Source organism: Ranitomeya variabilis, chromosome 4, assembly GCF_051348905.1.
Source record: "Ranitomeya variabilis isolate aRanVar5 chromosome 4, aRanVar5.hap1, whole genome shotgun sequence".
NCBI classification, from domain to species: Eukaryota; Metazoa; Chordata; class Amphibia; order Anura; family Dendrobatidae; genus Ranitomeya; species Ranitomeya variabilis.
The window spans coordinates 407097529-407109505 of NC_135235.1; the positions used below are offsets into that span (position 1 = coordinate 407097529).

An 11977-nucleotide genomic window follows, 5' to 3' on the forward strand; every position below is an offset into this window, starting at 1 on the left:
GTAATCTCCACAAGGAGAAACTTTATTTTTTTTAACATCAGATATATAAGTGATATTTCAGACATACAGTATGAGGATCTGACAGCTGTTCTGCTCAGCTGTGGCTGATGTGGGATGGCACGGGGCAGCACTGGTTGTGATGCCGCATTGTCAGTGCCTGAACCCATTTCTTTCTTTCAGTCACCATTGAACAACACATTGGGAATATCTTCATGTTCAGCAAGGTGGCCAACACAATTCTGTTCTTCCGCTTGGATATCCGTATGGGCCTATTGTATGTCACCCTGTGCCTAGGTGAGTCCTAAAGACCTATTGTAATGTGTGCAGGCCCTTCTGTAGTCCCCCAAATTAACTCTTAAAAGAACGCTATTACTATTGTTAAATGTGAACTGCTGTCACTGTTTTCCTCCGCAGTCTTCCTGATGACGTGTAAGCCCCCGCTCTATCTGGGCCCTGAGCATATCAAATATTTCAGTGACAAAACAATCGAGGTAAATGCCCCGGGGGCCTTTCATTACCAGGGGTTAGTTGTGGAATGTAAATTGCACAGACTGCTTGACAAAAATCTAGGAAGTCGTGCGTCCCCTCAGCAGTACTGACTCTAACAGCTGTGGGGACTCGAAAGTGTCACTGGAGCACCCTAGGAAACTCTAGTAGCGAGCACTTTACCTCATCACTAGTTCTTGTCACTCCTGTGATGACCGGAGTGCAGCATCAAGTTCATACATCATCTACCCTTTCTTTGCAGGAGGAGATGCAATCGGATCGACGCGTTTCATGGATTGTGGAATATTTTGCAAACTGGTCATCTGAATGTCAGTCATTTGCCCCCATTTACGCAGAGCTGTCACTAAAGTATGTCCTCTTTCCATTCTGTCGCGCACTCTAACACACACACATGTGCTTTCTCCTGACCCGATGTTTCTCGTTCCTGCCCACAGGTATAACTGTGCCGGTCTGAAGTTTGGTAAAGTGGATATAGGCCGATATCCAGACGTCAGCACTAGGTAAGAATGGCTGCCTCCAGCACTTGTGGCCATTGAGGCTCCCACATCTGGCTGGTGCCTTCACAATCGTTCTGCCCTGCAGCATCTCCTGTTATTCCTGGACTGCTGCGTCCCACCATTCACATGATGTATGTATTACAGGTACAACGTCAGCACCTTTCCGCTCTCCAAGCAACTTCCCACACTGATCTTGTTTCAAGGTGGCAAGGAGATCTTGCGGCGACCACAGGTGGATAAAAAGGGGCGAGCGGTGTCTTGGAGCTTCTCTCAGGTAACTTTCTTTGTAAGCACAAGCGTGAATAGAGCCATGTGTAATCCTGCATATCTTGTCTCAGCAGTACACCCCCCATGGCACACACGGACCATTTATATGTTTGGCTGAACAAGACCAGAGGCAGAGCCAGTAATAGAGAGATTTACATCTCTTCTGTATTTTGGAACCACTCCTATGAATGAGGACTGTGGGTCCGGGCAGGAGGCCCCTGGTCAGGACCAGGAATTATTACCACAGACTGGAAAAATATGACAGCTAAATGGTTGTGTCCTAAATGTCTGTCAATTCTTGAAGCAGCCATATTGGTTTTGCTCAATTTTGGGGAAGACTCGAGTGGAATTCCTATTACTGAGTCCCTGCAAACTGCAGCTCTGGAGGAGTCGTGTTCTAAATGGCTGTCCTCTTACTGCTGGACAGCAGCCGGTCCTCTGGTGAAGATGTCCCATTTGGGTATAGACTGCATCTAAAATTTATTTGTTTTTTTATCTCCTTGTATATCAGGAAAATGTTATTAGAGAGTTCAACCTGAACGAGCTGTACCAGCAAGCGAAGAAGACCTATAAGAACCAAGATGAGGCAGAAGCAAAGGAGAATCCCCCAATTGAGAGCAAGAAGGACCAGTAACTTGGGGGCTGCTGCTCATGTTCCTCCATCCTCTTGTAAATAGAATAGAACTACCATTCTATTAATGATTTCAAGTTCTTCATTCAACCTCGTCAAGGCAATTTTTTTTAATGAATGTATAGTTAAGAGGCAGCCCAGGGGACTGTGATTTCTCCATTTGTGTCGGTCCTCCCTCCACTGTTGCACTATTTCTGCTCGTTCTTGCCAACATCTTCAAGACGGAACTGCGACTCTGCCGGCCATTATGTGTACGTTGTGACGTCTGCTCACGACTAGAAGAGTCATGTAATCCAAACCATGAACATTGCCGATTTATTCCGTGAGAGGCTATAATAAAGGGTTCCTCTCTAACCATTTCCGAAGTCTCTGTATATTCTCCTGAGCGTCATTAATGGCTTATCTCAGATTAGGAAAAATGGTCTGCGTTCTCCAGAACCTGTAACTGTAGAAAACCAGACCCCTTATGTATGGCCATTTTTCTAGTCTCCCATTTCCCTGCCTGTGACCCTCCTAAAGGGTGGAAATGATGATCTAAGGATGTCAGCAGTGTTTTCTGTGTACAGGATTGTCCTGGAATAATGGCTGTTCTGCAGTATCCGGCAGCGGCCACTACATTGGATGGAGCTATGGAATGCAGCTCTGTTCAATGTGTTCATATCGGATGGTCCTTATAAAAGCTAACGAGTGGATCGCCAGACCCCTATAGATCTTACACTGACAATGTATCCTTATGATAGGTCATCAATATCTTCTAACCAGCCAACTTTGTTACACTCCCAAGACAGACACATTGAGCCGGTCAGGGTGTGTGAATTAGGTTCCTCGGGGCACACGCTGGTCGGGTTAGTTAGCATATTCCTCTAACAGCAGAAATCTGAGAAAGCGTCATGGAATTTTTACTATATATTGAAATGATGCAATATTGTAGCACATGGAACAAGTGATCAAACAATAGCAGGTTTAAGTCCCCCTATGGGGAGTAAAGGGAAAAAAAATCACTCCCATATTCCCAATGAAAAACAGTAAAAAAAAAAATAAAATTTTTAGTATCACCACATCTGTAAAAGTCCAACTTACAAAAAATATATTTTAACCCATACAATAAGTCATAAAGGGGGAAAAAAATACTGAAAATGATTTTTTTTTCTTTTTTAGGAACCCCCAAACCTTCCACAAAAAAAATACATTAAAAAAAGCCAATAAACTGTATGTACCCCAAAATGATATTATTAGAAACTATAGCTTGATGTGACGAAAAAATAAGTTGCAGCTCCCAAAAAATTAAACTTTTTTTTTTTTTTTCAAATTTCAGATTTTTTTCATTTTAAGCCACTAAAATAGTAAAAAAAAATAAAAAAAATACAAAATGTTTGGAATCTCTGTAATCAAACTGACATGTAGAATTGTGTTCCTAGGTCATTTGCACCTCAAAATGAACACTTTAAAAAGCTAATTTTATTTTGTCGCCATTTCACTTCAGTTGGAATTTTGTTTCACCATTTTCCAAACATCACAAGGTAAACTATAGTTTGACAAAAAATAAGCCCTCAAATGTCTGTTTATGTAAAAATAAAGTTATGCCTCTTGAAAAAGGGGAGAAAGGAAAAAAAATGATGGCAAACATTAAAATTGTTAAGGAGTTAACGCTTATCACATGAGGGGATGAGGTTTTTATTGCTGGGAACATATTTTAACAGAAATAAAACCTGAATTCTAAACCTAAAGTGTTAAAAACAATACACAAAGTGTCGTCCTTGTGGCTAAAATGTACTCAGGATGGTCCTGGAGGCACATAACTGCTCCAAAAATAAAAGCGGAAGATGTCCAGAGTTCATAAATGTCGTTGAGTTTGTGTCAAGTTGTACGCTCATAGGCATAAGTAGAGAACCAGATGGCGGTAACACCGGAAGTCACACTATGGGGAAGGGGCTTAGAATGTGAAGAAAAGTGATTGTATCACTACACATTCCTGTAAAGGAAGACAATAAAGGAAAGATGCTAATTGGCGTTTGCTACAAGCCTCCTATTATAACTGAACAGGTCGAGGATGAAATGCTACAACAAATTAACAAGGCAGCAGATAATAATTGGGTCCTTACTATTGGGGATTTCAACTATCCAGACATTCAATGGGACATGGATGCAGTGACCATAATATGGTAAGTTTAAGTCAAACATTCAAAAGGGAAATGTCAAAATCTGGAACTTTAAGAAAGCTGATTTTCGACAAATTAAGGGAAGAACTTAATCAAATAGTCTGGGACAATGTCATGGTAATTGGGGATACCGAACATAAATGGGGCATTTTTGAGGAAATACTTTGCAAAGGCATTTGATACTGTACCACATAACAACCTTATACTAAAGTTACAGAAGCGGAAACTATATGCAGATGGGTAATGAATTGGCTAATTGACCGGAAACTAAGAGTTGTCATAAATGGTGCGTTCTCTAAATGAGATCTAGTCAACAGCGAGGTACCGCATAGATCTGTGCTAGGACCGATTCTTTGTAACCGCTTCATTAATGACATTGTGGATGAGATTGAAAGTAAAGAGTCAGTCTGCTGACGACACCAAACTATGTAGGATATTAAAATCTGACTTGGACTTTACAATTTTGCAAAACGATCTGGATAAGATGTCAGAATGGCAAATGAGGTTTAATGTAGATAAATTGAGAGTAACGGACCTACAGCGCGGTAAATAAGTATTTGATCCCTTGCTGAGTTTGTAAGTTTGTCCCCTGACAAAGACATGAGCACTCTATAATGTTAAGTGCAGGTTAATTTTAACATAGAGAATCAGAATATCAAAAATAAAATCCAGAAAATCACATTGTATAAATTATATACAGTACATTTATTTTCATTTTGCAGTGAGAAATAAGTATTTGATCCTTCTGACAAACAAGACGTAATACTTGGCAGCAAAACCCTTGTTGGCAAGCACAGCAGTCAGACGTTGTTTGTAGTTGATGATGAGGTTTGCTCACATGTCAGGTTGGAATTTTAGTCCACTCCTCTTTGCAGATCATCTCTAAATCATTAAGATTTTGAGGTTGTCGCCTGGCAACTCGGAGCTTCCAACTCCCTCCATACGTTTTCTATGGTATTAAGGTCTGGAGACTGGCTAGGCCACACCATGACCTTAATGTGCTTCTTTTTGAACCACTCCTTTGTTTCCTTGGCTGTATGTTTTGGGTCATTGTGTTGCTAGAAGACCCAGCCTCGGCCCATTTTTAATGTCCTAGCGGAGGGAAGGAGGTTGTCACTCAGGATTTTACGGTACATGGCTCCATCCATTCTCCCATTGATGTGGTGAAGTAGTCCCGTGCCCTTAGCAGAGAAACACTCCCAAAGCATGTTTCCACCTCCATGCTTGACAGTGGGGACGGTGTTCTTTGGGTCATAGGTAGCATTTCTCTTCCTCCAAACACTGCGATTTGAGTTAATGTCAAAGACTTCAATTTTTGTCTCACCTGACCACATCACCTTCTACCAATCACACAGAATCATCCAGGTGTTCATTGGCAAACTTCAGGAGGGCCGGCACATGTGCCTTCTTGAGCAGGGGGACCTTGCGGGCACTGCAGGATTTTAAATGTTTATGGTGTAATGTGTTACCAATGGTTTTCTTGGTGACCGTGGTCCCAGCTGCCTTGAGATCATTAACAAGTTCCCCCCGTGTAGTTTTAGGCTGATTTCTCACCCTCCTCATGATCAAGGATACCCCATGAGGTGAGATTTTGCATGACGTCTCAGATCGATGTCTATTGAGTCATTTTTTTTATTTCTTCCATTTTCTTACTATTGCACCAACAGTTGTCTCCTTCTCACCCAACGTCTTACTAATGGTTTTGCAGCCCATTCCAGCTTTGTGCAGGTCTATGATCTTCTGAAATCCTTATAAAGCTCTTTGGTCTTGCCCATGTTGTTGAGGTTAGAGTCTGACTGATTAATTGAGTCTGTGCACAGGAGTCTATTATAAAGGTGACTATGTAAGACAGCTGTCTTTAACTCCTTTGAGTTGAAGCCCTTTTCCGTTTTTGCGTTTGTTTTTTGCTCCCCTTCTTCCCAGAGCCATATTGTTTTTATTTTTCCGTCAATATGGCCATGTGAGGGCTTGTTTTTTGAGGGACAAGTTGTCATTTTGAACGGCACTATTGTTTTTACCATATTGTGTACTAAAAAACTTCCAAAGTCCGGGGAAAATTGCAAACCAAAAAGTGCAATTCCACAACAGTTGTTTGGATTTTACCATGTTCACCAAAAGTTAAAACTGACCTGCCATTATGATTCTCCAGGTCATTACGAGTTCATAGACACCAAACATGTCTAGGTTCTTTTTTTATTTAAGTGTTGAAAAAAATCCAAATTTTGTTTAAAAAAAAAAAAAATTACTCCATTTTCTGATACCCGTAGCGTCTCCATTTTTCATGAACTCAGGTTGGGTGAGGGCTTAATTTTTGCGCACCGAGATGACGATTTTAATGATACCATTTTAGTATAGCTACAATATTTTTATTTCCCTTTTATAGCATTTTAATACAATGTTTTGGCGACCAAAAAACGTAATTCTGGCGTTTTGATTTTTTTTTCTCATTACGCCGTTTAGCGATCAGGTTAATTTTTTCTTATATTGATAGATCGGGCGATTCTGAACACGGTGATACCAAATATGTGTGTGTTTTTGGCATGCTTCAACAGTCTCCATGGGAGACTAGCTGCTGCTATAACCCGATCAGCTCTACTACATACAGGTGATGATCAGATCGCCTGTATGTTGCATAATACCTCAGTTGCTATGACCGCCGACCACTGTGTGGCACTCATGGCAATCCGGCAGTGACAACCATAGAGGTCTCCAGAAGACTTCTAGTTGTCATGTCAACCCATCAGTAACCCACGATCACGTGATGGGGGTCACCGATGGGCGGATTTGCGGCTCGATTGCGGGAACCGCATGGTAAATGCCGCTGTCAGCGTTTGACAGTGACATTTAACAGGTGTGAAAAACTTGTTGCATCATTCCCAAGAAGACTCGTGGCTGTACTAGCTCAAAAGGGTGCTTCTACTCAATACTGAGCAAAGGGTCTGAACACTTATGACCATGTGATATTTCAGTTTTTCTTTTTTAATTAATTTGCAAAAATTTCTACATTTGTTTTTTTTTTTCAGTCAAGATGGGGTGCAGAGTGTACATTAATGAGAAAAAATGAACTTTTTTGAATTTACCAAATGGCTGCAATGAAACAGAGTGAAAATTTAAAGGGGTCTGAATACTTTCCGTACCCACTGTATGTAATTTATACAATGTGATTTTCAGGATTTTATTTTTGATATTCTATCTCTCAATGTTAAAATTAACCTACCCTTCAAATTATAGACTGTTCATGTATTTGTCAGTGGGCAAACTTACAAAATCAGCAAGGGATCAAATAATTATTTCCCCTTCCCCTTGGGGCCACTATAGGACACTCACTGACAGATATTTATATGGGTGAGTCTAGCAAACCTTAAAGGGATAGTTCCTTACACTTTGTAGGGAGTTTGCAGGTAAGGGCAGAGACACACTGCCGGATTTCTCGTGTGAGGATCGCACCGCACTGCACGGACTGGCCGGCACCTCTCCTGCCCGGAGCATGACAGCATGATGGGTTACTATGCAGCTGTCAAGCTCAGGTCAGGAGAGCCGACAGTACGAGTTTTACGATGCGATTCTCACAGGAGAAATACGGCCATGTGTCTCTGCCCTTAGAATGAGGGTTCAGGATCCATCTCATGCCTATTGCACTTATGGATCATTATTAATATTTTTCTTGCATTATGCACTTTACTCAATTCTTGTTACTGCAGTACTTGCTATGGATTGTGTCCTTAAGGCTTGCGAGCCATCGTTCTCTGTTACAATAGTAGCGGTGTCCTTCCACACGAGTTTTTGTAAGTGCCTTGTCTGTTTCTGTTTACTTAGTTTTGTATGTTAGCTACCATATTTATTAATCAAATTATTGGGTTTTCAATTTGAGAAAAAAAACTTGTTTGGACTTATACTCCGTTTTTCTGTGTAGGATATATGATCGGTTGGGGTGTCCATATTATTTATAATTGGTCTATGTAATTGGCACATGGCCATTTAGGATACTTTGATATGTATCAGTGGATTTTGCATCTATTATTTCCCCCTCTGTAGGACGGAGTAATCCTATTGCTGCATGTACATTAAATGGGAGTATACACGGGGCTACAGAACAGGTGAAGGACTTGTGCATTTTGGTTACAAGTAAGCTGAGCAGCAGTACTCAATGTCAAGCAGCAGCTGCAAAAGCAAAACAAGATTTTAGGATGTATAAAGAGATAAAATCTTGTGATCCCAACGCATTAGTACCTCTTTACAAATCACTTGTGAGGCCACATCTAGAATATGGGCTCTAGTTTTGGGCTCCACATTTTAAAAAGGATATTCAGAAGTTAGAGTCAGTTCAAAGGCGGCAACCTGATTATTACAAGGGATGGAGGGCCTCTCATATGATGAATAGTTGGGCTTGTTTAGCTTAAAAAAAAAAAAAGACGCCTCAGAAAGGATCTCATTTACATGTATAAATACGGTATATGTGTGGTGGGTACAAGGTACTTGCACATGACTAGGGGATGCGAGGTCCCCTGCACATGACTATGACCAGGGGACACTCATTACAGATAGAAGAAAGGCGATTCTGGCAGCTAAATAGGAAAGGGTTCTTTACAGTTAGAGCAGTCAGAATGTAGAATGCCCTAATGCAAGATGCAGTAATGGCAGACACTAGAACAGCTTTTAAAGGGAACCTGGCACCTGAATTTGGCGGGACCGGTTTTCGGGTGTTTGATTCACCCTTTCCTTACCTGCTGGCTGCATGCTGGCCGCAATATTGAAGTTCATGCTCTGTCCTCCGTAGTACACGCCTGCGCAGTATGCTTTGCCCAACTGCAGGCAAAGCCGAAAAGCATTAGTGCGCATGCGCCGGCGCACCATGTCCCGGAACACAACGAAATACTTCCGGGACATAGTGCGCCGGCGCATGCGCACTAATGCTTTTCAGCTTTGCCCGCAGTTGGGCAAAGCATATTGCGCAGGCGTGTACTACGGAGGACAGAGCATGAACTTCAGTCCAATATTGCGGCCAGCATGCAGCCAGCGGGTAAGGAAAGGGTGAATCAAACACCCAAAAAACCCCGCCCATATGACCGAAAACCGGTCCCGCCAAATTCAGGTGACAGGTTCCCTTTAAAAGAGTGCTGGATGATTTCCTCGATACACATAACATTGTGGGTTATTCTTATCTTAGTGGCAAAATGTCCAATTGGTGGAGGAAGGTTGAGCTTGATTGACCTAGGTCTTTTTTCCAACCTATGTAACTATATACTCACTCCCATAAAACTGAGCTGAAAACCAGTGTGAACACTTTTAGATCTGCAATAAAAACATTTTAGGGATTACGTTCATAAGTTCAGAACTCGAATAGCATAATCCTTTGTATTCAGAACTTGTGTGACCATCCTCTAAAGAGCCTTCAACCATAACTTGGATTATCAGGTACAGATACTGATCTGTAGACAGCTTACAGAGGTGGTTTATAAGACATCTGCACTAAAAAGAGAAGAGCGCTTTCAGTAAAAGCTAACCCTTCATGCTAGAAGGCATACATGGGTCACAGGTAGTGATGGGTGAACCCATGAATGTTCGTGTCTGGCCGAACATCTAAAATAAGCTCAGTTAAGGTACCAGAATTCAAAACCGGACCCCCATTCATATGGGGGACCCAAACATCCGTTATTTCCCACACTGTCATCTGCGTAACAGCACGGGAAACATGGGCTCTGATCGGCGCAAAGATCGTTACAAGTCAGAGTGCTGCGGTTCCCATGCAGATAACAGCGCGAGTCAGCTGTGACTGGCAGTAAAAAGGTTACCGCTGGTCACAGCCGTTAGCTGAAAGTACTACTCTCATCATCCTACAGCAGCGAGTGCAGGCGAGGTTGATGTGAGTATTCATTAGTCGGCACCTCTGCAATAAATAAAAATGGTGTGGGTTCCCCTCTACTCGAGCTACCGTAAAACCCGTTGGCTGTGAACTCTGGTAACTTACCAGAGTTCACAGCCACCAGGTCTCCCGTCAGCTGCAAGGCACAGAAACCTCATGGGAAACTTTGAGACATTTTACGGTTACTTGTGTTTCCAGCTGCTGAAACACCAGGAGGCTGTTAACTAAGGTTACCCCTAGATGTAAATTTTACTGTACTTGTTAATTAAAAAAAAAAAACATGGGTGTGGGGTTCCCCGTAATTTTCATAGCCAGCAGAGGGAACGCTGATGTTAATACTCTTGGAACGGGCCAATAGCAATAAAGGTTCCCAGACTATTAATATCAGTTCACAGCTGTTTACTTAGCCTTTACTGGTTATTATAAGGGAGACCCCACCCCACCTAAAAAAAAAAAAATGACGTGGTAACCCATATAATCAATAACCAGCCAACATTAAACAGCTGTGGGCTGATATCGATAGCCTGGAAAGGGCCAGGAATAGAATATTGGCCCCCTCCCAGACTAAAAACCATCAGCTCTCAGCCACCCCAGAAATGGTGCAAGTATTATGTGCGCGAATCCTAGCGCTTAGTCTCGCTCTTTCCACTTGCCCTGGTGTGGTGGCAAGTGGGGTAATAGTTGTGAAGTTGATGTCAGCTGATATCAAGCCCACAGGTCAGTAATGGAGAGGTATCTATAAGACTTCCCCCATTAATAACCCCATAGTCCTATTGTAATAAAACACATCCAAAATAAAGTCCTTTATTTGAAAAAAAAAAAAAAAAAACCTCCCCACCCTTTTACCTATTTTAAAAAATTAAAAATAATAAACCACCATATTCCTTACCTGTCTGACCAGAAAATAATCCATACCTGTCCCCCAAAACTCCAGCTCTGCTACATCTGGGTGGTTTGTTGAACAGTGGCATGATGCGACCACTCAGCAAGCCAGCCAGAACACACGGACAGGAGCGTAATTAGTGACGAATAGTGATGAGCGAGTGTAATCGTTGCTCGGGGGACCTCCGAGTATTTGTTAGTGTTCAGAGATTTCGTTTTCATCGCCTCAGCTGAATGATTTACAGCTACTAAACATCTTGATTACATGTGGGGGTTCCCTAGTAACCAGGCAACCCCCACATGTACTCAGCCTGGCTTGTAGCTGTAAATCATTCATCTGCCGTGATAAAAACTAAATCTCCAAACACTTCCAAATACTCGGAGGTCACCGAGCGTGCTCTGGGAAAACCTGAGCAACGAGTACACTCGCTCATCACTAGTGACGAACCCCGGTCACTTCACTGATGTCACCGCTCGCTGCGTGAGAAAGAGGGCAGATGCAAGATGATGACCGTGACCTAACCGTCCGTAACCTTTTTACCGCCGGTCACAGCTGCTGGCACACATGGCTCCGTGCATAGACAGTAGGTGTTCGGTACAGACGGCAAACTTTACTGTTCGGGTTCACCCATCACTAGTCACAAGTCTTAACCCCTTTCTGACATTGGGACAATAGTATGCCAATGTCCGACACCCTCCCTTTGAGGTGGGCTCCGGCGGTGAGCCCACATCTTACCCAGCACATGTCAGCTGTTTTGAACAGTTGACATGTGCCTGGAACAGCTGCGGGTGGAAGCCACCCGCGGCTGTTAACCCGTTAAATGCTGCTGTAAAACACTGACAGCGGTATTTAACATGCAATTCCGGCAATCGCGCCAGAAATCCGCCCATTAGTGACCCCCGTCACGAGATCGCGGGTCACCGATGGGTTGGCATGACAACCAGAAGTCTTCTGGAGACCTCTATGGTTGTCACTGCCGGATTGCTATGAACTCCGCCCGGTGGTGATCATTGCCTGTATGTAGCAGAACCGATCGGGTTATGGCAGCTTCTAGTCTCCCAAAGGAGACTATTGAAGCATGCCAAAAGTGAAAAAAAAAAAAAAAAAAGTGAAAAAAAAATTATAAAAAAGTCCAAATCACCACCCTTCGCCCCATTCAAAATAAAACAA

The 11977-nt window shown here is 42.6% G+C and overlaps 1 protein-coding gene across 1 annotated transcript in view; it reads left to right on the forward strand.

Moving 5' to 3' along the window:
- TMX2 (thioredoxin related transmembrane protein 2) overlaps positions 1-2261 on the forward strand; it is a 37244-nt gene extending 34983 nt beyond the window's left edge. The window contains exons 3-8 of the mRNA XM_077251121.1: positions 181-294; positions 415-491; positions 749-855; positions 942-1007; positions 1149-1278; positions 1783-2261. Coding sequence (XP_077107236.1) covers positions 181-294; positions 415-491; positions 749-855; positions 942-1007; positions 1149-1278; positions 1783-1905 — 617 coding nt within the window. The 3' untranslated portion in view covers positions 1906-2261. The remainder of the gene's footprint in view (positions 1-180; positions 295-414; positions 492-748; positions 856-941; positions 1008-1148; positions 1279-1782) is intronic.
- Positions 2262-11977: the final 9716 nt, after the last annotated feature.